At 44.5% G+C, this 22602-nt stretch overlaps 1 protein-coding gene across 1 annotated transcript in view; it reads left to right on the forward strand.

Moving 5' to 3' along the window:
* The window catches only part of LOXL2 (lysyl oxidase like 2), an 85912-nt gene that overhangs the window by 53853 nt on the left and 9457 nt on the right, over nucleotides 1–22602 (forward strand). Inside the window, exons 8-11 of the mRNA XM_060268311.1 lie at nucleotides 4039–4206; nucleotides 16539–16701; nucleotides 18722–18965; nucleotides 22479–22594. Of these exons, the coding sequence (XP_060124294.1) occupies nucleotides 4039–4206; nucleotides 16539–16701; nucleotides 18722–18965; nucleotides 22479–22594 (691 nt within the window). The remainder of the gene's footprint in view (nucleotides 1–4038; nucleotides 4207–16538; nucleotides 16702–18721; nucleotides 18966–22478; nucleotides 22595–22602) is intronic.

Raw genomic sequence — 22602 nt, forward strand, 5'->3', positions numbered from 1 at the left:
AAGGGAAGGGCTTGCATGCTTCCCTGCCTGCCTCTCCTCTAGCATGGCTTTTGCTTCCAATTTCCCTTAACCACAGTTTAGTTGCCATAGGTATCCTAAGCTAGCCTTTGACTAATGTTTACCATGGTTTTTTAAAAATAAACAAACTAGCTTCATAACCCACTATATACAGGTTGTTAGTTTATGAAACAACTAGCTGCATTTAAGCACCAGAGGAAGAGAAAAGAGGTGGGAATGAGCAAACCTGAGGCTTTCTGAAGTAGGTCTTTGTCATGCTAAACTAGTGTTTATTATAAACAAATTCCTTCCAGCAGCACCTTAAAGACCAACTAAGTTTTTATTTTGGTATGAGCTTTCGTTGTGCATGCACACTTCTTCAGATACCTCATGTGGCTCAATGTGGTGCCTTCCATAGTTCTAGTTACAGGTAGGTAGCCGTGTTGGTCTGACATAGTCGAAACAAAATAAAAAAATTCCTTCCAGCAGCATCTTAAAGACCAACTAAGTTTTTATTTTGGTATGAGCTTTTTATTTTGGTATCTGAAGAAGTGTGCATGCACACAAAACCTCATACCAAAATAAAAACTTAGTTCGTCTTTAAGGTGCTGCTGGAATGTTTTTATTTTGTTTCGACTATGCCAGACCAACACGGCTACCTACCTGTAACTAGTGTTTATTATGACATCAAAACTTTCCCATTGTGGGTGAAATCCAAAATCCACAGTGCCACAACAGCTTTATTAGGATCAACCAAAATGTCAGAAAGTTTTGGGCAAGCTTTTTGAATTCTCCTGCACTTTTCATCACACAAGATGTTGAACAAAGTGGTAGCAGAAGGGAAGGGAAAACGCGGCATGGTCTTTTTATCCTCAAGGCTGCAGTACTTAAGCTGGAGTATAGAAGGAGGAGTCGTGCAACATTAACCTGAATGCAGATCTCTCCATCCCTTGCCTGGTCATATCAAGATCCATAACTCAATAGTAGACAATAGTTGTGCGTGCTGAAGATCTCAGGGTTGAAGTATTTGTATCTCTAGTCAAAAGGACATCTCAAGGTGCAGGAGAACTTCCAAGCAGATTGTGCCCATGGCTTTCTGATCAATGTTACTTCCTTCATCAGGTATTTTTTTAGAAAAGGAAGTGCTGGAACTCACCATGGGAACCTTCCTCATTCTTTTAGAATGGCAATGGTGCCCACCTGAGAGGTGCTGGAACTGAGTTCCGGTGAGTTCCAGCTGAAAAAAAGCCCTGGGTATGCCACAATGACATGTCATGCATTGATAATTACGGCAACACCAAGAAAATAGGCTTCTTTCAATTTTAGAAGCACAAAATAGTACAGCCACAATCAAAATGTTGAGAAGAGTGCTGGATGTTTTTACTCTGAGCTATTCCCCTTCAGTATTATTGGGATACAACTTGCTTGTTCAGTAGTGTTGCTAAGGAAACACAAGGGATGTGCTTTGTGCCAAAAGAACACTTGGGAATGTCTTTGTGGATTTGTTGTTCTACCTGTATTGGGGGGGGGATCATAGCAGCAGAGTAGTATGGGTCAAGGAGCTAAGGGCAACTCCAGTCTAGGCTGAAGCAAAAGACAAAATCCATTACAGTCCTATGTAATGGTGCTAACATATTTGCAAATGGGCACTTGATGTGCTACATTGCAGTACTATATTGGCAAAATGGCAGCCACTTGAAGAGGCCATCATATCATATTCAACCTCACTGCAGATGTTCAAATAAGGCTCTTCAGGTAGCTATTGTGTCCCCACCCCACCCCAAGGTGATGCTTTGGACTACTTCTTAAAAGTGTTACTAAATATGTATTTAGTTTTAATGAGAATGAGAAGAGGTTTTGCTCATCCCTTCACATTGAGGTCACCTTCAAATGTTGGCTCAAGATCTTGGCTGGCAAGCAGACCACTGAAGTTGTGGGATTTGTATCCTGATCATTTGGCCAGACTCTACTTGTTCCATTCACTTTAACATCTGTGTTCTTTTAGAGCCAGAGAGCAGAACATGCTAGTCATTCTTCAAGATCTGTGCTTCATAAACACTCCGGTGCTTCTCACTGCTGGTAGCATTAAAACTTTCTCAAATATGCAACTTTAAATGACACTAAGGAAGCTGCCTTGTACCAGACAATTGGAGCTGATCGGAAGCCCTTCTCACACTTAAACATTTGTGCCCATCTCTGTGATACCTGGCATTAGAGATTACTTATAGGCATAGATCACATCAACATCTGTTTCAGACCCTCAGCCAAAGAGGCTCTGCAACTTCTGCTATGTACAAGGCTTTTCTTAAACCCAGGCCCCATGTCCTGGGGGAAGGGGGCATACTCTGAGACCCGATCCTGAGTGGTGGCCAGTCCACAAGTCTGCTGAAGTCAAAAATAACAGCAAAGTTCCCAGGTCCCACATGACTGACTTCATCTGCACAGCTACTGGCAAATTAACCACCAATCGATATGCAATTGCATTAAGGGGGCGGTTGACAGATGGGCAAGAAAGGCCTTTAAAAGTTGTTCCTATAATGAGTGATGCAGAGAAGTGGAAAGTTCAGCAAGCAAAAAGTCAAGCAGCTCCCAATCATCTCAGCCCATAAACCCACCGATGAAGCATTAGAGCCAATTGTAAAAGGTTGTAGGTCCCAGAGGAGGCCGGAAGGTCGCTAAATCCAGCTGATCTCTAAGTGAATGGAGTGACACCCTGGGCACTTAAAGCACTGACCACTGTTGAACTTCAGAATGTTTTCACACATCCCAGCATAGTGATCTTGCCCATAAAGGTAAAGGTAAAGGGACGCCTGACCATTAGGTCCAGTCGTGACCAGCTCTGGGGTTGCGCGCTCATCTCACATTATTGGCCGAGGGAGCCGACGTATAGCTTCCAGGTCATGTGGCCAGCATGACAAACCTGCTTCTGGCGAACCAAAGCAGCACATGGAAACGCCGTTTACCTTCCCGCTGTAGCGGTCCCTATTTATCTACTTGCAGTTTGACGTGCTTTCGAACTGCTAGGTTGGCAGGAGCTGGGACCAAGCAACGGGAGCTCACCCCATCGCAGGGATTCGAACCGCCAACCTTCTGATCAGCAAGCCCTAGGCTCAGTGGTTTAACCCACAGCGGCACCTGGGTCCATGATCTTGCCCATAGTTCTACATAAACTATATCAACATTGGGCTTATCCACACCTCTGTTTGCCCTGCTGCTTAACCACTGAATTGGAACAAACGGCAACTGGGCTTTCCCACAGATTGCATTTTGTTCCTATTTAGTTCTAAAGAGCTGGCTTTCCAGGGGAAAGCAGTGGCGCAAAGCCAAAACTGCTCAGCCCTGTGCCTAAAAGCACCAAACATGCAAAAAAACCACTCAGCCTTGTGCTTTCTAGGAACAGGACAAACAGACGTGTGGATGAACCCTTTGTGCAATTCAGCCATTACGAACTGGAGGTCTTCGGATGATTATCTGGATGCTTGCAAGTCAACTAGAGACAGAACTGTGTTAGCTGTTAGAAATCACACAGGCCAGCCGGGAAGATGCTACTGACTTTTAATAAGTTTATTTGCCAGGGACTGTTCTTGTTGCTCTTGTTGTTCTCCTTTCCCCATTTTAGCGCTCTGTGTAGAATTGCCCTGTGCACACTTCCTTGGGAGTAAGCTGCATTGAACTCCGTGGGAACATAAGAAGAGCGCTAGCCCAGCATCATGTTCTCACAATGGGCAGCCAGATGCTGATGGGAAGCCTGCAGGAAGGAGCACAATGCTTTTCATTACCAGCAAAGTATTCACAGGCCATCCACCTCCAACACGGGAGGCAGTGCATAGCTGCTTGTCCACACTGCTGTTTGTCTAGTGCTTTCCGAAAGGTTTTCATATTTATCCCAGCGCAGAAACGCAAAAGATTTAAGTTTCTAAGTAACATGTTTCAACAGGAAAGGAATTTTGGTCCCCTTTGCTGTTTGCACAGGACCAGGTTTGTTTTGGTGACAGGAGCTATCACTTTTTATTTTTATTTTTCTTCTTTTATAATCTACAGATACGTTTGAGTGGTGGCCGCACACCCTACGAAGGCCGGGTGGAAGTCCTCCGGGAGCACAATGGCACACTCAAGTGGGGCACAGTCTGCAGTGACAAATGGGGCACAATAGAAGCCATGGTGGTCTGTCGCCAGCTGGGCCTTGGCTATGCTGCCCATGCCTTCCAGGTATGCTGATAACTCTTGGCTGGTTTCCTAGTGGGCCAATGGGATAAGAGCTGTTCGACAGTGGAATTTGCTGCCAAGGAGTGGGGTGGAGTCTCCTTCTTTGGAGGTCTTTAAGCAGAGGCTTGACAGCCATCTGTCAGGAATGCTTTGATGGTGTTTCCTGCTTGGCAGGGGGTTGGACTGGATGGCCCTGGTGGTCTCTTCCAACTCTATGATTCTATTCTAAGAGCAGTATTACCTAGGATCCAATTTGAACACTAACCTGCTACATGGGAACCACCTATCATTTTCTTTTTAAAAAATAGGTTTTTATTAATTTTCTTGTTAAAAACATTAACAAACAACATAATTGCAAACACAAACACAAAACGTTCTTCATCCACATATTTCTTTTACAAAAAAAAATACAGGAAAAAAAATGATGGCTGCATTTTGTAGGAATGGGAAACTGTGGCCTCCCAAATATTGTTGGGCTCCAATTCCTACCAACCTCACTCAGTTTGGCCAATGCTTAGGGATGATGGGAGCCCTAGTTCAACAACCTGGAGGGCCTCCGGTTCCCCTTCCTTTGTTAGGGGCACACTCAACTTTTGGTCCACAGTGCACTGAGGTTTTCATATGCATGATGGGAACTACCTGGAGCTTCACATTGGCTTCAGTGTGTACAAGCAGCCCAGCTGTCAATAGACCTTAACCTTAATTCCAATAGCATGAGCTACAAGCAGCCTTAACTTCTGCTTTTAAGGAATGTTCCAGTCATACATCAGAGAATCGCAACCTCATTTGTATTAAAAGTTGGCAAAACTAGGGAGGCCTAAAATTATTGAGCCATGTGAGACTTGAAATGGGTCGTGGAAATTGAACATTCATCTATACATACCCAAATAATCCACTTCTTCTTTATGGGCAATTTGTACCCATGGGGAGAAAGTACAGTAGTAGTGTTGGTTTTAGGTCACTGCAGGAGAGTTACAATGTCTTTGTGAAATAAGCCATATGGTCTTACAGTACCCATTGAAAATTCTTGAAGTATTACCGTAAGACAAGCAACTGTGGTAGAAAGTGGACAGTATAATAGCTTTGCTGCAACAAGTAAAATGCAATACAGAAATGAAAGAACTCCAGGAGAATGTTTAAGATGAAATCATATCCAACCGCACGAGAGAAGCAGACCACCTATATTTTGGTGAGTGTTTTTGGTTGGGATGAGGATGGTACCAAATCCACAGGTAGGCTGCGCAGAGCTACCGTGTTTCTCCGAAAATAAGCCATACCCCGAAAATAAGCCATAGTGATAGGCAGTTTAAACTTGTAGGTTAAACTACTTAATATACTTATTATTTATATAATATAATATAATATAATATATATTATTATATTATATTATATTATATTATATTATATTATATTATATTATATTACATACTTAATTAAAAAAAGACATCCCCTGAAAATAAGCCACCATGGGGTTTTTTAAAGGAAAAATAAATATAAGACGGTGTCTTATTTTTGGAGAAACACAGTAGTCCCATGCTTGTTAAGAGGACAGACCTGCCTTAATATCCACATTGCCTGAAGTCCTTTCCCTTCTGGGCCTCTGGCTTCTGGCTTCAGTTTGCCTGTCATCAGCTGTCATGGAGCTTATTGATTAATCACATTGGTATCCCCACCCTTCCTCCAAGGAGCTCAGGGAGTTACATAAATGGGGATTGTTCTATTTTACGGAGAGGCGTCAGCAGCTCTTCCCAAACCCAGGCCCCTCTTTTATGCAGTCACCCACTTATTTTCTGATATATTTTTTGAATGCTGTGACGAGGCCCTAATTTCCTGGGCCATTTAAGACTTAAATTCACAATTATTGTTCATTACTTGATGCCATACTCAAGCATTTTCCGCTCAAGGAAACATTGCTATTCTTCAGCCACGCTTTGGCTTTCCTGCCAGGGGGGAAACTTGCATTTCTCTGCAGAGAGTTGTGGAAGCTGCAATTGCATTGGCCTCCTGACCTCAGTTGAACCTTCCACTTTAGCTAACCCAGAAAGTTCACAACACCTGGTTCCTTTCTAGGAGAAATATTCCTTTTTGAACTTTCTGCTTCCCAGGATGTTCTGCTGCAGGGATGGAGAACCTTTTTTGGCCAGTGGGCTAGCTCAGGCACCCCCAAACTTCGGCCCTCCAGATGTTTGGGACTACAATTCCCATCATCCACTGGTCTTCTTAGCTAGGGATCATGGGAGTTGTAGGCCAACACATCTGGAGGGCTGCAGTTTGGGGATGCCTGGGCTAGCTCTTTGTTTTCTCACCCCTGGCAAGCTATATCTGACAGATGCCACCAACTGTCAATCACCAGCCGTCACTATGGTGTAACATGTCTGCCCTTTGAAACCCCAGTTGTGGGCTTGGCTTCCCCATAGCATGGGACAAATGGGGGGTGCCTGGTGGGCCAGGTTTGCCCCACTGTCCAGATGATTCCCCAGCCCTGCTTTATTGGAAGACACAAAATTCTCAAGACTTATAACACCTTAATTAATTAGGTTGTGAAAGTTAAATCTTCATCTAGGCAACACTCAAATCTTCCAATTCTTAGAGCTCTTTTGGTCTATATTATAAAATGTGTTGGGTTTAAACTATTGTTGGGAGAGAATTTTGGTTTCTGTCTGCATGGAAAAGGCTCTGCTAAGCAGAAAAGCAACTCTATGAAACAGCAGGCTTGGGTACTACTGGTGAGTAAATCTGTTGTCTAGGAGACTTCCAGTTTGCCACCTGCAGCTCCATTTGAGAAGATAGACCAGTGCTCCCCTCACATAGGGTGGCCATACACCTGGGGTTTCCTGGACACATCCTCTTTCTTAGTGTTAATATTTCTATCTGGGCAGATTTTTTTAATTTTGCAAAATGTCCGGGTTTGGGGGGTTGGGGTTGGGGGGGAGGCATACACACACATATGTAACACACACACAGTCCAGGTGGCAGTGTTATCCCTTTCATCCTCCATGGTGTGTGCACTTCTGGTGGCACTTAAATACCCCCATGCGCAGGTGCAATCTTATTTTCCTAAAGTGCATCTGTGTCCTGCCGGCGTGCTTGGTGTGCGTTGTGTAGGAGCGGGCAGGCAGGCAAGAGGGAGGAGACAGGCAGGCAGGCAGCAGGCGAGGTCTGCAGAGTGCATGGCTGGATGGTAAAGAGAACGAGTGGGCGGGTGGACATGTGTAGAGACAGCTGGCCTTTCCCCTTGGCAGCCCAGAGCCTCTGCTGTCCTGGTCATGGTAACCCAAAGATGTCCTGTGGGCTTGTGACCAGCATCGTCTCCTCTTCAGTTGCTGCCACAGCCGCTTCCCCAACCTCTCCAACCCCACCAGCCACTTTCCTTCCCCCCTCATGAGGCAGGCTGAGCTCCCAGGTGCCAGTCTGTGAGTTAGCAGCATGAGAGGCTGTGGAGAAACCAAGGGTGTGAGGGGGCCAGGAAGGGAGGAAATAACCCAAAAAAGAAGCAAAACTGAATAAAAACAAAATAACGCTATGGCTTATCTGCCCCCTGGAAGCCAGGGCACATCCTTTCCCTTCCCTCCATGAAGGTGCGTGACACTTCTCTCCTTCCTTAGTTTCAGAGAACTTCATGTCAGTTGCTTCACTTGCTGGCCAATGCACATGCAGCCCCCCCCCCAAAAAAAAACCATTGGCAAACGTATCCTCTTTTTTGCATTTCAAAATATGGCAAGCCTATCCTCACCAGTGGATCTTGTCCATTCTGTTGTGGGTAGGTGATGACAAAGAGTCCTTCCTAGCCAATGAATTTGGATTAACTCTTCACAGGGAGAAGATCATACATTCAGTTTGTGACACAATGCCAGCTTAAAACACAGCTAGCTCATTGTTTTTCTCAATTCAGTTCAAATCTACTTTGAGGGGAAATGCATCGAAATGCAGTATTTCCTAAGAAAGGACAGGCTAGATGTTGGATTAGCAGTGAGAGTACACTGGGTGCAGAATGAGCAGGGCTGCAGCCACAGCCTTTGACCTTGTTCAGACATTATGCAGGACGCTGCTAGGAAGTGAGGTCTTCTTAGATGAGGAATTCTGTTTTGCAACAGTACCCAAAAATGGAGCTCCCTTCGGTGACCCCACCCCACCCCACCCCCAATATGATGCAAAAAGGCACCAACTGTTTCTGGGACATTTCCCCAGGAAATAAGCTGGTGCCCAAACACACCTGAATTGTCAAGGCTAGAGGAGGTGGCAGGAAGGGGAGCTAGTGCTACAGTCTGCTGTGTGTTCCTCTTAAAACTGGAGCTGGAAGGCCTCACTTTAGAGATTTGGTTTATTTTCTTGTGCGGCTGCCAATTCCTAGTTCAAGAGTTGAGGGCAACTACATCCATGGAACACCATGCTTTCTGATCTCTCAGCTGTGTTGACATAAGCAGGGCCAGTGCTGTTTGATGTGGGGCATTTCCTGTGGCTGGGGCTACTGATACTTGCAAGAGAAAAGGCCCTTGTGTTCCTCCAGGCTGTACCCTTGATTGGAATATACGGCAACCCTTGTGCGTGGAACAGGGCGCACCCTATGTGTGTGTGTGTGTGTGTGCAGCCGTGCAAGGGGGCTATTGGCAATGTAATTAACTAGACCATGTGTTACTGCAGAAGCAATAGTACATACAGTTCGTTCACCCTTCAGAAGCATATCCTTTTATGATGTCCTCCCTGCCTTGGATCTTGCCCAAAGAGGACAATACAGTGGAACCTCGGTTTATGAACACCTCGGTTTATGAATTTTCAGTTTACAAACGCCGCAGACCCATCTGAAACGGATTAATTCACTTTCCATTACTTTCAATGGGAAAGTTCGCTTCAGTTTATGAACGCTTCAGTTTATGAACAGACTTCCGGAACCAATTACACCCATGCTTTGGGTTAAGTACACTTCAGGTTGCGTACTCCGCAGACCCGTCTGGAACGGATTAATCCACTTTCCATTACTTTCAATGGGAAAGTTCGCTTCAGTTTATGAACACTTCAGTTTAAGTACTCCGCGGACTGTCTGGAACAGATTAATCCACTTTCCATTACTTTCAATGGGAAAGTTCACTTCAGTTTATGAACACTTCAGTTTATGAACAGACTTCCGGAACCAATTGTGTTCATAAACCGAGGTACCACTGTAGTGCTAATCTGATGCCCTTCTTGCATTTATACCACATGTTGCTGAAGCTAAGGAGCAGGGCGCACAATTTGCATGTAAAAGGTCACAGTTTCAGTCTCCATCAACTATTGAGAAGCAGGTAGCTCTGGGAGAGAATGCTGTTTGAAATTCCAGAGAGCTTCTGCCAGCCAGTGTAAACAATACCGAGCTTTATGGACTTGGTATAAGGCATCTTCCTATGTAGTAAATACAGGAATGCGGACTGCCTGTATATAGAGAAAGCCAATTTCAGTCTCCTGTAAAAATACCTTTAAGCTGAGAGTGTGGGGACATGCATAATGTCTTAACAGCAGCCATGAGGGGTCCTTTACCAGAGACTTCACAATGTGTCTTTTGCTTGGCAGCGAGTTCAGTGCTAGGTTAGCTCTCGGTCTTCACAAACATATACACACATATGCCTCTCCTGCATGCTCAGTAGGGGCAGCATCTAGGGGGAGCCAAGGGGCCAAGGGCCCCAAAAAAAATTTCAAGGAGGGGGCCGAGCCCCTCAGTATTCCATGGTGATGTGCACATGCCACACTCATGCACACACCTCCCTATATGCTCATGTCACATGTCAAGCCATGTGGGGCGGGGGCTCACCGGCATGTCCCGTGAAGTGCATGTGGTGTGTGCGCATGATGTGAGCACATTGCATGTGCCGGCCCCCTTAATCGCAGGGGCAAGCCAGTGTGCCTGATGCTCAATAAGATGGTCACATGCATGATTTATCAAGCATTAGAAAGTAAATCTGAGCCACTCAGAAACATTTCAATCAGTTCAAAAATACCTTAAACCAAACAGGAGGTTTAAAAAAATTAAACAAAATATAGTTAAGAACTAAATGAGGTGTTTGTGTGGAACTAAATAAAAAGGAAGGTATGCTAGCAAGATTCTTTAAAATAATAATACCGGTAATAATGTTTAAAAAACTGCTCCAGGAATTGGAGTGTTAGCGATCTCACAGCAGCTAGCCAATAGGCCCCGTTCACAATTGGCTTCTCATAGAATCTTAGAGTTGGAAGAGACCCCAAGGGTCATCTAGTCCAACCCCCTGCAATGCAGGAATCTCAGCTAAAGCATTAATGACATCCCTTCTTCCAAAACCAAACCACACTGAAAACTTCACCTCCAGTACTAAAAAAGGATTGTCAGTATTGCATTTAAAAACAGCCCCATTGCTATTGACGTGGTGTCCATCTTTTCAGGATCTTATCATAACTTTTAATAATTTCCAATACTTTACAAACCATCTCCATGGTATTAGTTATAAAAGTGCATCTTGGCTACAGAGTGAACTTTTTGTTGTCCTTCCAAACACACAGATGTTGCAAGGGAGGCCTCGTTTATACAACAGGCAACAATATTATTGTGGCAGCACTTCTGACTCAAAACAGATCAAGCTGATAAATTAATAGATGATTTGTGGTTTTCAGGGTGGAGTTGGGAATTCAAAGCTTGGCTGCCCAATTGCTATAGCGAGTCCAGAATCATTGCATTCACAATGAATTGCATCATCAGACCACCAGATGAGGAGGAGAGGCTAGGATGGTTGGAGTAACCTTCAAGAACAGTCTGTTGCATTTCCCAACCTTCCAGCTTGTTTGATAGACCAGGGGTTGTAGGACCAAGCCAGTCCCCAGCAAAGGTTGCTTGCTATTTATTTATTACAATCGCCTTTCAGGGTATAGGCTTATAGCCAGTGTTACTTATACTCAGAGAAGACCCAGTGAAATTAATGGGTATTGCTTACTTAGTCCTATTAATTGTAATGTGTCTACTCTGAGTAGAACATAGTAGTTTGAGATAACCCTTGGATCATACCAAAGTGCCTTACAAGTCGCATTCAGTCATATCTTTTAAAAACACAATAAACAATATTAACAACTCGGGAGGAAAGTCCAGCTGGAGTGGGTCTGCTTGAGGAATCCATTCTTTGAGAATTCTAGAACTAATTTAATGGGCTGATCTGCAGCACTTAGAGTGACATACAATTGGAATGCAGTTATTCTTTGGAATTTGCACTTTTCTGAATGTTGTGAGGCAGTACTTCACATAACAAAAATGTAACAAAATGCATATGAAAAATAAATATATTTATGAATGCCTATTTTGAGAGGAAATAGTAGGCAATTGTCAACTATCATTTCCCACTGACACATGATTTCGTTTTCACAATGGAACTTCTCACCTCCTGCCCCTGTGCACCCCCTAAATGTGTTCTAGGGCAGTGGTCCTCAACCTTGGGCCTCCAGATGTTTTTGGCCTACAACTCCCATGATCCCTAGCTAGCAGGACCAGTGGTCAGGGATGATGGGAATTGTAGTCTCAAAACATCTGGAGGCCCAAGGTTGAGGACCACTGTTCTAGGGGTTCCCCCAACCCTCTGGAGCAGATTTGGGAAGGGTGTGTGGCCTGCATGGAGAGAAGCGAGGGGGAACGTTCCATTGCACAATAGAAAATCCCTGCACCAATGGGATGTGTTACCTGGATACTGGCCTTGTTCTTTAAATACGACTTCATGTGCAGAATTGTTATTATTTTAATCGTGGATTACTGTGGAAACATAATACAGAGGACTTTGGAATGAACACATGCAAAACTGACATGGACCAGTAATAGACATCCATCCATCCCTACCAAGACCATTTTCCTTCTTCAGCTCTGAAGCAACAATTTCACTCATACTGGTACAGTTCCAGCATTAGCATGTTCACACTAGGTCTCTCATGCAGGTGTAAGGTAAACGTAAAGGGACCCCTGAGCATTATTTTTTTAAAAAAATAATTGTTTATTCATTTTATAATTAAACACAACCAACAACACATAAAACAAACATATCACTAACATAAAACAACATAAGAAATATACAATAAAAAGAAAACTAAAATACAGTAAACTATTTCCCTTTAACATTCTGCAAGGGGACTTCCTCGAATTCCCCCTATCTGCGGTTCATTTCTATTCATCTTTAGCAATTTCTAATTCATAATTTTAAAATCCTCCCAATTTCAATTCTCTCAATCTAACAACATATTTAACCTAATTCTCTAACCTGCAGTTTTTATATACTTCTAAATCCATTCCTAATACTCAATTTTACCATACTTTTTAAAATACATTTTGAAATCTTTCCAATCTTGGGACCCCTGCCCATTAGATCCAGTCGTGACCGACTCTGGGGTTGCGGCGCTCATCTTGCTTTACTGGCCAAGGGAGCCGGCGTACAGCTTCGAGGTCATGTGGCCAGCATAACTAAGCCGCTTCTGGCGAACCAGAGCAGCACATGGAAACACCGTTTACCTTCCCGCTGGAGTAGTACCTATTTATCTACTTGCACTTTGACGTGCTTTTGAACTGCTAGGTTGGCAGGAGCTGGGACCGAGCAACGGGAGCTCACCCCGTCATGAGGATTCGAACTGCTGGCCTTCTTATCGGCAAGCCCTAGGCTCCGTGGTTTAACCCACAGCGCCACCCGCGTCCCTCATGCAGATGTACTGACATATTAATAATGGTGCTACATTGCTGGCTGGCCAGTCCTTGATTAGACTGCTTGCTGGTTCAGAGCCAGGTGAACTCTACACAGATGGGAATTCATTGGATTGTGCCCAACACTAGCCTTGCTTAGAGGAGACCCGCTTAAATCTGTGGCCATGAGTAATTTTTAAGTCCATTTATTTCAATGGGACCTGCCTTGGATACAATCTATGATTAGAAAATAGTTGATGATATCTTTGTTCGAATGAGACACTCATCAGAGTTTAGGGAAGGTTGCACATGCAGAGCTAAGGGGAGATAGCAAATGGAAGTTGGTAGTTTGGGAGAAAAGGCAGAGAAAGTCGAAAGTTAGCTGAAAAGGCCTCTGGGCGATGATAGGCCTCCCAAAAGGGGTCTGATATCTGCTGCCTTGCAGGAGTGCCTGCTGTTTACCTCTGCTTTTACTCTTATATTCATTCAGTGTGTTTTTTCTGGGGGGAAACAGGGGTATGCATACCCCTAAACATCTTGTGAATCTAAGTTTGGCCTCATTGAGGGGCAATATTTTAATATGAGTAGGAAAATAAGAGTACCCCTAAACATTTTTTAGAAAAAGCACTGCTTAGATTTGTAAATAAAGTAAGGTTACGCCTGATTTGGTGCATCAAATGTTAACAGGAGCTTAATATATTATCACTTTGTACATAGATTTGGCTGGCTGTCAGCTGCATAGCCTTGCCTTCCCATTGCTTAAGCTGCTGTAATGCCCCTGATCACTTTCTGACTGCCGTGGAGGAAGGGCCAGTCATGGAATGGTGACTATATGTGCAGTTACTGAGTGGAAAGTGAAAGATTGGGCTTGCTTGGCAGGAATAAAAATTCCTCCGAATGGCAGGAGTGTCTCATGAAGGTTTGATGTGGGGACTGAGGGCCAGGGAACCAGAGGGTTGTGCAGAGTTGAATTTCATACAGTGATTTGAAAGAACTAGCAGAAAAAGAGAGCAAGGAATATTCTCGCCTCTATTAAGTGAGCATAGATATTTTCTTAAAGCTTTCCATACCACAGCTTTGTGTCCCCCCCCCTTTTTTTGCAGTAGTGGTCAGTCCTGTACTTTTGGGCAGGGCAGCTACTTGAGGAAAAAGCCACTCCAGCCTCAGCCCATCTCCTGTGCTTGGCTCCTGGTTAGCTCAATGGGAGAAAATGCATGACAAGACACTGAGCTGTTGCCTGTTTTCCAGGACAGGTGCCAGGTCTCCATTACTCAGGGAGTTCAAGGAGGTGGCATTTTAATTTGCTCATAATTCAATTAATTCTTCTTGGGCAAACGTCAGCGGTCTGGGATCCAGCTGCTAAATAGATGCTTCCTAGATCCAAGGATCAGATAGTAGCAAAAAAACCTCGGAGAGCTTAATTAGGTGTTGCAAGAGACAATGAATGGCAGCAGATTCCCCACCCCCACCCCCCAATAATGTCTGGGTAAAGAATGTGTGATGACTGACACAGCATTGTTCTGCGTTGTTCCCCCACCTATGCCAGGACTATGACAGCATGCATTGAGTTTACTTACTAAATTGTGAGAGGAAAGAGTACAGCTCTGTAACTTTCACAGCTGTGGAAGTTCAAATTTCAAAACTTGATTTCAAAACGTTATGGGACTGCATATACACTATCACTTCCCCCAAAGAATCCTGGGAACTGTAGTTTGTTAACAGTGCTAGCAATTGTTGCTCTGTAAAGAGTAAACTGGGGACCCAGGTGGCGCTGTGGTTAAACCACTGAGCCTAGGGCTTGCTGATCAGAAGGTCGGCGGTTCGAATCCCTGTGACGGGGTGAGCTCCCGTTGCTTGGTCCCAGCTCCTGCCAACCTAGCAGTTCGAAAGCACGTCAAAATGCAAGTAGATAAATAGGAACCGCTACAGCGGGAAGGTAAACGGCGTTTCCATGTGCTGCTCTGGTTTGCCAGAAGCAGCTTTGTCATGCTGGCCACATGACCTGGAAGCTATACGCTGGCTCCCTCGGCCAATAATGCGAGATGAGCGCGCAACCCTTTACCTTTAAAGAGTAAACTACAGTTCCTGGAATACACTGGGGGAGTCCTGTGCTTTATCTCAGCCTCAGCTGAGACGTGGTGGTGATCATAGTAGCCTCTTATAAGCCTACTATAAGGTGTAGCACTTTGAGCATTCAAGAAATGCAGTGAATAATAGCAATAATCAATAGGAACAAAGGAATAGCTACAAAAACCACAAATAGATTCAGACTGAGGGTGGATCTACACTAGGCATCCCCAAACTGCGGCCCTCCAGATGTTTTGGCCTACAACTCCCATGATCCCAAGCTAACAGGTCCAGTGGTCGGGGAAGATGGGAATTGTAGTCCTAAACATTTGGAGGGCCGAAGTTTGGGGGTGCCTGATCTACACACAGGAGAAAAGTCATAAATTAAATTGTTAAAACAAAAGAATAAAAACACTATGTAAAATCACATAGAAAAGTTTTTTGCTCTACAGCACCATCTGGTGTTGCATGTTTATAATGCATTCAAAATGCTGTGGTTGTTTTTTTTTTACTAATGTAGCTGAGTCCTGACACTGCCTGTGTTAAGTTATAAGGCAGATTAATGCAACAGGAGATTCACAGACCTTTTAGAAAAAAACAAACTCAATTTAGATTAGTAGGGAGGGACTCATACACTGATTAGCATGGGATAGTTATAAGATAGTTTTTTAAAATTTTCTTAATACAAAGGCCCATCTGAGCCAGCATCCTGCTCTCACAGTAGCCAACCAGATGCCTGTGAGAAGCCTGCAAACAGAACCTGAGTGCAGCAGCCCTCTCTCTACCTGCAATTCTCAGCACCTGGTGTTCAGAAACCTCCTGCCTCTGACAGTGACAGTAGCTCTCATAGCTAGTAGCCATTGTTAGCTTCATCCTCCATGTGTTTGCTTGATCCTCTACTGGCCATCACTGCCTCCTGCAGGAGAGAGTTCTTGAAAGGCTCCTCGCGTACCCCTGAGGGTGCTTCCACTCTCCAATGATTGTGTATTCGCTGCTAATCGTGCCTAGAAGTTTTGTGCGGCATCAAAACGTCATCACTTTTTGCTTTCCCGTTTAATTCAGATTTGCCAGCCCTGGTAAAATCTGATAAGTAAAACAGAAGTAAACAGAAAACAGTAAATGTGGATTAAGTGGGCCTGGGTGTGTGGGGTGACATTTTGATGAGAACAACATCATGGGGGGGGGGGTGTTGTGGCATGAGGAGTTGGGCCAGGCAGCTCCAGTTTCATTTGCACTGATAAGGTTGAATATTGAAGCCACTCTTCCTATGGGAGAGTAGGGACGTGCCTTATTTTCTCTCTCTTTTAGTTAGTAAAGGAGTGGTGCTATACATTAGCATCAGGAGAACAAGCAGTTTAATGATTTTGTTGCTGCAAGCTCCAGGATTTTCAGACTCCTTGATGGGGAGCCTTTTAATCTGCAAAATGAAAAAGGTGACATTGTCTGAAGCTGCCTCCAGCATCTTCAAGTGTTCCATGCAAAGTAGGCTGCTGGGTCTTGGGAGCCTCAAAAATGACAAATCCCATGTTTCCCTGAACTTGCAATTATTATTTTTTATTTTAAACCATACATTGTTCTCTTTTTTTTAGCGTTAAATTCTGCTTCCATTGTTTTCTGCTAGGAAACCTGGTACTGGTATGGAGAAACGAGCGCCAGTGATGTCCTCATGAGTGGGACGAAATGTTCTGGGACAGAGATGGCCCTGTCACACTGCCGCCACGATACTCACGTATCCTGCCCCAGAGGAGGTGGGCGCTATGCAGCTGGCGTTTCCTGCACAGAAAGTGAGTTGTGAAACTTCCTTTCCTAGGTACCAGAAAGGCAAACCTCCCATTTATATTTTTTACCCTGGATCTTCCTTTTGTTGTTTGTTTTGTTTTGTTTTGTTTTGTTTTGTTTTGTTTTGTTTTGTTTTGTTTTGTTTTGTTTTGTTTTGTTTTGACAGCTGCCATTATAAACGAGATTTGCCATGTATTGGTGAATTTTTAAAACTCTGTTTTAAAGATCTGTTTCTGAGTCACTCAGGGCTCTCTGCTTCAAATTATTATTTTGAAGCATCTCTGCATAAAGTGAAGGTGTCTGTTCCCCCATTCACTACTACAAGGGATCTAAAAATCCACAACTTTTTCCTCTTGGCCAAAATGGATGGAATTTCTAGGCACAGGAGTTCCTCCAGAGTAAATTATGTCTGCCAAACTGAAGACAAATAGGTCCAAGAAATGGGGGGGGGGGAAATAAAAGGGATTCACTTTCCTCCAGAATCTCTTTCTTTCCATGGAGGCGCAGGTTGCATCCACAGCAAAGGTGGCATTTTTCCATCTCCGCCGTATCAAGCAGTTGGTCCCTTACCTCTCTCATCCTGATCTGACCACAGTGATCCATGCGACGATCACCTCCAGGCTTGACTATTGTAATTCGCTCTACGCGGGGCTGCCCTTAAAGCTGACCCGGCCACGGGATCACATTCATCCAGTGCTTTACCAGCTGCACTGGCTCCCGGTGGAGTACAGGATCAGGTTTAAGGTGCTGGTTTTGACCTTTAAAGCCCTATGCGGCTTGGGACCCTCGTACCTACGGGACCACCTCTCCTGGTATGCCCCGCGGAGGACCTTAAGGTCCACAAACAACAATATTCTGGAGATCCCGAGCCATAAGATGGCTAGATTAGAGCCAGGGCCTTTTCAGTACTGGCCCCAACTTGGTGGAACGCTCTTTCCCAGGAGACCAGGGCCCTGCGGGATTTGTCATCTTTCCGCAGGGCCTGCAAGACAGAGCTGTTCCGCCTGGCCTTTGGGTTAGACTCAGCTTGACCCCTGTGTTTTTCCTCCCTCATGGCTTGGATTTATGGAATACTTGAATTGAGGCTGCACTTTAAATTTTAATACTGTATTTTAATCTGTATTTTAATTAATTGTTTTTATGTTTTATTGTAATTCTGTTGGTGTCAGCCGCCCTGAGCCCGGTTTTTGACTGGGGAGGGCGGGGTATAAATAAAAATTTATTTTTATTATTATTATTATTATTATTATTATTATTATTATTATTATTATTTATGTATTTCTTACTGTGATATAATTAAAAGGTGTCTGAGTGGTATGTAGTTTTGCTTGTCTTTCTGGTGATTGATTGTGTTCTCTAATACCTCTAATATGCCTTTCACTTTAAAGCTTACAAGGTAGTCCCATAAAGGACTCCCCTTAGGGAAATAAAAAAATTCCTTCAGTAGCACCTTAAAGACCAACTAAGTTTATATTTTGGTATGAGCTTTCGTGTGCATGCACACTTCTTCAGAAGGCATCCCCAAACTTCGGCCCTCCAGATGTTTTGGACTACAATTCCCATCTCCCCCGACCACTGGTGCTGTTAGCTTGGGATCATGGGAGTTGTAGGCCAAAACATCTGGAGGGCCGCAGTTTGGGGATGCCTGCTTAGGGCTTTGCAGATCTCAAGCTGCCCAAGAACTCTGTGTAGGGAGTTATAAAGGGATCTTGGGCGTTTTGTTGTTGTTAGAGCAACATGGGATTTTTTAAATGAAGCTTTTAACTTTTTTTTTTTTAAAAAAGAAATAATCTGATGTCGTGCTTTAACAAAAAAGAATCCAGAACTCTTCAATGCTCTGCACGCAACATTTGGGACAACCTCACTAAGCCCATGGATGTAAGAAGCATAGTGATATTTAGGAAAACATAGCTGTGCAGTACGGAAAAACACAGCTAATGCAACATGGAGGGTGCTGGCATCATATTTGGCCTGAAAAGTCTGTAGGTTGGGACTAAGAACTGCCCTTTCTTTTCTGGCCTCCAGCTGCAGCTGACCTTGTCCTCAATGCCAAGGAAGTGGAATACACATCATACCTGGAAGACCGTCCCATGTTCATGCTGCAGTGTGCCCTGGAAGAGAACTGCCTGGCCTCCTCAGCTGTCAACACGTCCATTTCCACTGGCTATAGAAGGCTCCTGCGTTTCTCATCCCAGATCCACAACAATGGACAGGCTGATTTCCGCCCCAAAAGTGGACGCCATTCCTGGATTTGGCATGACTGTCACAGGCAAGACTTTGTTGTTCACCACCACCGTTGTGGATTTACCCAGTAGAAAAAAACTTGGGGGGGTCAGAGTTCTGGCCTCAGTAAATTCGATAAAAGGCAGATTAAGATCCTTGTGAAATGTAGGGCAGCCCTGTGAATAAAACGCTGGATAAAACTCAATGTCCACAGCTGCCAGCAGCAAGTGAGCTAGTTTCAGTATCTCTTCTGCATATATTTTTAGGCCCCACTAGGCCTAATTACCAGGACCCAGGTGGCGCTGTGGGTTAAACCACAGAGCCTAGGGCTTGCTGATCAGAAGGTCGGCGGTTGGAATCCCTGTGACGGGGTGAGCTCCTGTTGCTTGGTCCCAGCTCCTGCCAACCTAGCAGTTCGAAATCACATCAAAATGCATGTGTGGAAGGGGGGAGGGAGTCCTGTTATGCTAGCGGTAATCTTTGGGCTGACAGGGTGAGTTTCTTGAATTATGCAGGGGTGCATCATTTCCCATCTAGCACACGTCTGAATAACTTGTGATTCACCAAACCAAATTCAGCAAGCATTATGGGGCTCACCACCTCTTTGACAGACCCCATCCTCCCCATTTTTGCAGCACTCAGTCAGCTGCAAACACATAACAGTTACCAACCTCTGGTGGCTGTTGGGCCACGTCTACCTGGGTGGGTCATGAGTTCTACAGGCCTCTTTCTGCTTAATCCCAGAGCCCACCAGAAAAAGAAAAAGACGAGTCCCACCCCAGCGCGCTTCCTCTCTGGCATTTCCAAAGAAGATCGAGTTAAGTGAGGCAGCTGTAGCCCATCCATGTGTTTAAGCCAGTCTCTGTTTGCACTAAGGAATACAGACTCCATTCCTCTTCAGTATTTCCAGTCTGTAAACACCATAATATAAACAACTATCTGAAAGAGCAGACATATTTTAGCAACGGAGTCAGACCTGAGGTTTAAAGCTTTTTATTTCTTTTTCTTTTTTGCACTGGAAATACTTTCAGCATCCAACCTCAATGTAAATAGTGTGGACATCTCAAATTTTTCTCCCGCTCCCTGACCATCTCAGCCTATTCCTGAGCATTTTTGTCCAGGATACAAAACCAGGGAGGCAGGGAGGGCTACTTAACAGGCAGGTAAAAGGAAACCAAAGAACATCTGGCAGTGATTCCAGGGCAATTAAAATTTCCCTTTCTGCCCCCCCTCCCCTTAGGTCAACATATTTAAATAGAATAAACATGATGGGTGTACTAGGTGCTGCTACCTGATACTGAATATCAGCTTTTTAATATTAAGCCATGGTTTATTTTTACAAGTGAAAAAGAGCAAGCAAGCTCCACTTTTCAGTTGCTTGGCTTCCCTTCCCTTAAACTGTGGTGTGTCCATTAGAGGAGCTTGGTTTCCAAATGGGGCAAATCTCAATGTTCGTCTAGACTCAAGCGTTGCCTGAGTGTAGGGCTTAACTCGTGGATAAAGGTGCTAGGTGCTTTGAAGGCAAAAAACAGGGAACAGTGGCTCTTTGAGAGATGCTATGGCTCTCCCTTAGCATCCTCTCCACAGGTTTCTCACTAGCTAGCTCAGTAGAGCAGAGCACCATGCTAATAGTCTCAAGCCCAAGTCCATGATAGCCGTCAAGTAATTGGTCAAGGGTTTCACGTTTGTGCTTTTTGGAGAGGGATCATAGCTCCAGTGGTGGCTGGTGCTCATTGGCACTGTTGGGGTGGGAGGCAGGGAGGCAGGGGCAGTGATAGAGACAGAGCCAACTTGCTCCTGCTGCTCAGTTCTACGGGGGCAGCCGTGAGACTAAAGAGAAGGCAGCTGAGAGGCAGAGACGCACCTTGAGCTGGTTGTCAGTAAGAAGGCAGGCAGGGGAGGGTTGGCTGGTGGAGCAGCTTCCCCTTTCACCCTCTTCACTCGAAGAGCACATGGTCCGTATGCAGATGTTGTGTCAAGCTAGTGTTGTTTCACATTGACCAGTGCATTTTCCCTGTCACTTTCCTTTTTGCAGAAAGTCGGGGAGAGGTTTGTTGCACAAGAGTTACACTTTAATCGTGTAATTTTAATTTATCAGTATGTTATTGAAACCCAGCCCAAAATAGTAATATTCTGAAAGCACCCAGCAAAAATATAACTGATATGCTGAGTGCTTCTAGTGAGGTTCTGTGGACCTCTGACAATACAATCTGCCCCATTTGTTGTTGTTTAGTCGTTTAGCCGTGTCCGACTCTTCGTGACCCCATTGAACAGAGCACGCCAGGCACTCCTGTCTTGCCTGCCTCCCGCAGTTTGGTCATGAGTGCAGATTATTTTTTGGCATTTTATTCTTTGGAATAACTGCAACTTGCTCTTGTGAAGAAACTTAACACGCTTGTCAACTGTTTTACTGCCACATGGGTTGAGCAGCCCAGTTTTGAGCCTGAGCAGAGCAGAGTTGGACCTCTTTGCTTCAGGTGCTTTGGCTTACGATACACCCAGCTAGAATATTCCCAGTCCTCGAGGACAAAATGAGTGGGAATTTCCCCTATGCGGAAAGCTTTCAGCAGTTGGGGCATTTTGTTTTAGAAACGAGATGAGTATCAAATTATGCTTGGCATGGAGAAAGTGGGTTGAGAAGTTTTCCTCCCTCTCTAATAATACTAGAACTAGAATGGTGGAAGATTCAGGATAGACTAAAGAAAGTACTTCTTTATACAGTGCAGAATTAAATGATGAGATTTGTTGCCCCAGCAGGTAGTGATGACCACCCATTGGATTAGACAAATTCATGGTGGTTACTAGCCATCATGGCTATGTTTTTGTCTCTATGGTCAGAGACTGTATCCGTCTGAATAACAGTTGCTGGAAACTGCAGCAGGGAAAGAGTGCTCTCGTGCTCGCATCCTGCTCGTGGGCTTCACAGAGGCAGCTGGTTGGCCCCTGTGAGAACAGGTGGACCTCTGCCCTGATCCAGCAGGCTGCTCTTATGTTCCTAAAGCATGTGCTTGGCTTGATCTTGTGCAATGCGCTATGGCACATGGACTCAAATGTGCTGTTGTCTGGGGTCAGAGTAACATGAATTCCCAGATTAAATGGCTGCATATGGTGTTAATATCCTGCTTCTATATTAATGTTATAAGGCTAAATTTTTGTTACAAAATTCCCACATTTGGGGTACATTCTGATCTGGCTTTTGAGCATTGTCTGAAAAATGCCTGCTAATAACTTGGTTAAGGAAAGGATGGCATGTCCTCCAGGGAATTAGAACTATGTTTCTGGCTCCACATCACCAATCCTACTGGAAAACAGCATTTTTTCCTCCCAGTGAATAAAGCTGTTGCTCTTGCTTTGGCTGTAACATTGCATATGCTATAATGACGTCCTGATATGTGATAGTCTACAGCCCACGAGGCAGGAAGATCTAGGGATGAAGTTGCTTCCCAAAATAAGAGGTGCTACACCCCAGGTGGCGCTTTCAATAAATCTGGGCAGCATTACTGTAGAAGTATGGAACCTGTCCTTAATCAAAATGTTGGCTTTCTTCTTACTCCTGCAGGCATTACCACAGCATGGAAGTGTTCACACATTATGATCTGCTGGACCTCAATGGGACAAAGGTAGCAGAAGGTCACAAGGCCAGCTTCTGCTTGGAAGACAGTGAATGCCTAGACGGTACATAC

Source organism: Zootoca vivipara, chromosome 15 (genome assembly GCF_963506605.1).
Source record: "Zootoca vivipara chromosome 15, rZooViv1.1, whole genome shotgun sequence".
Lineage (NCBI taxonomy): Eukaryota > Metazoa > Chordata > Lepidosauria > Squamata > Lacertidae > Zootoca > Zootoca vivipara.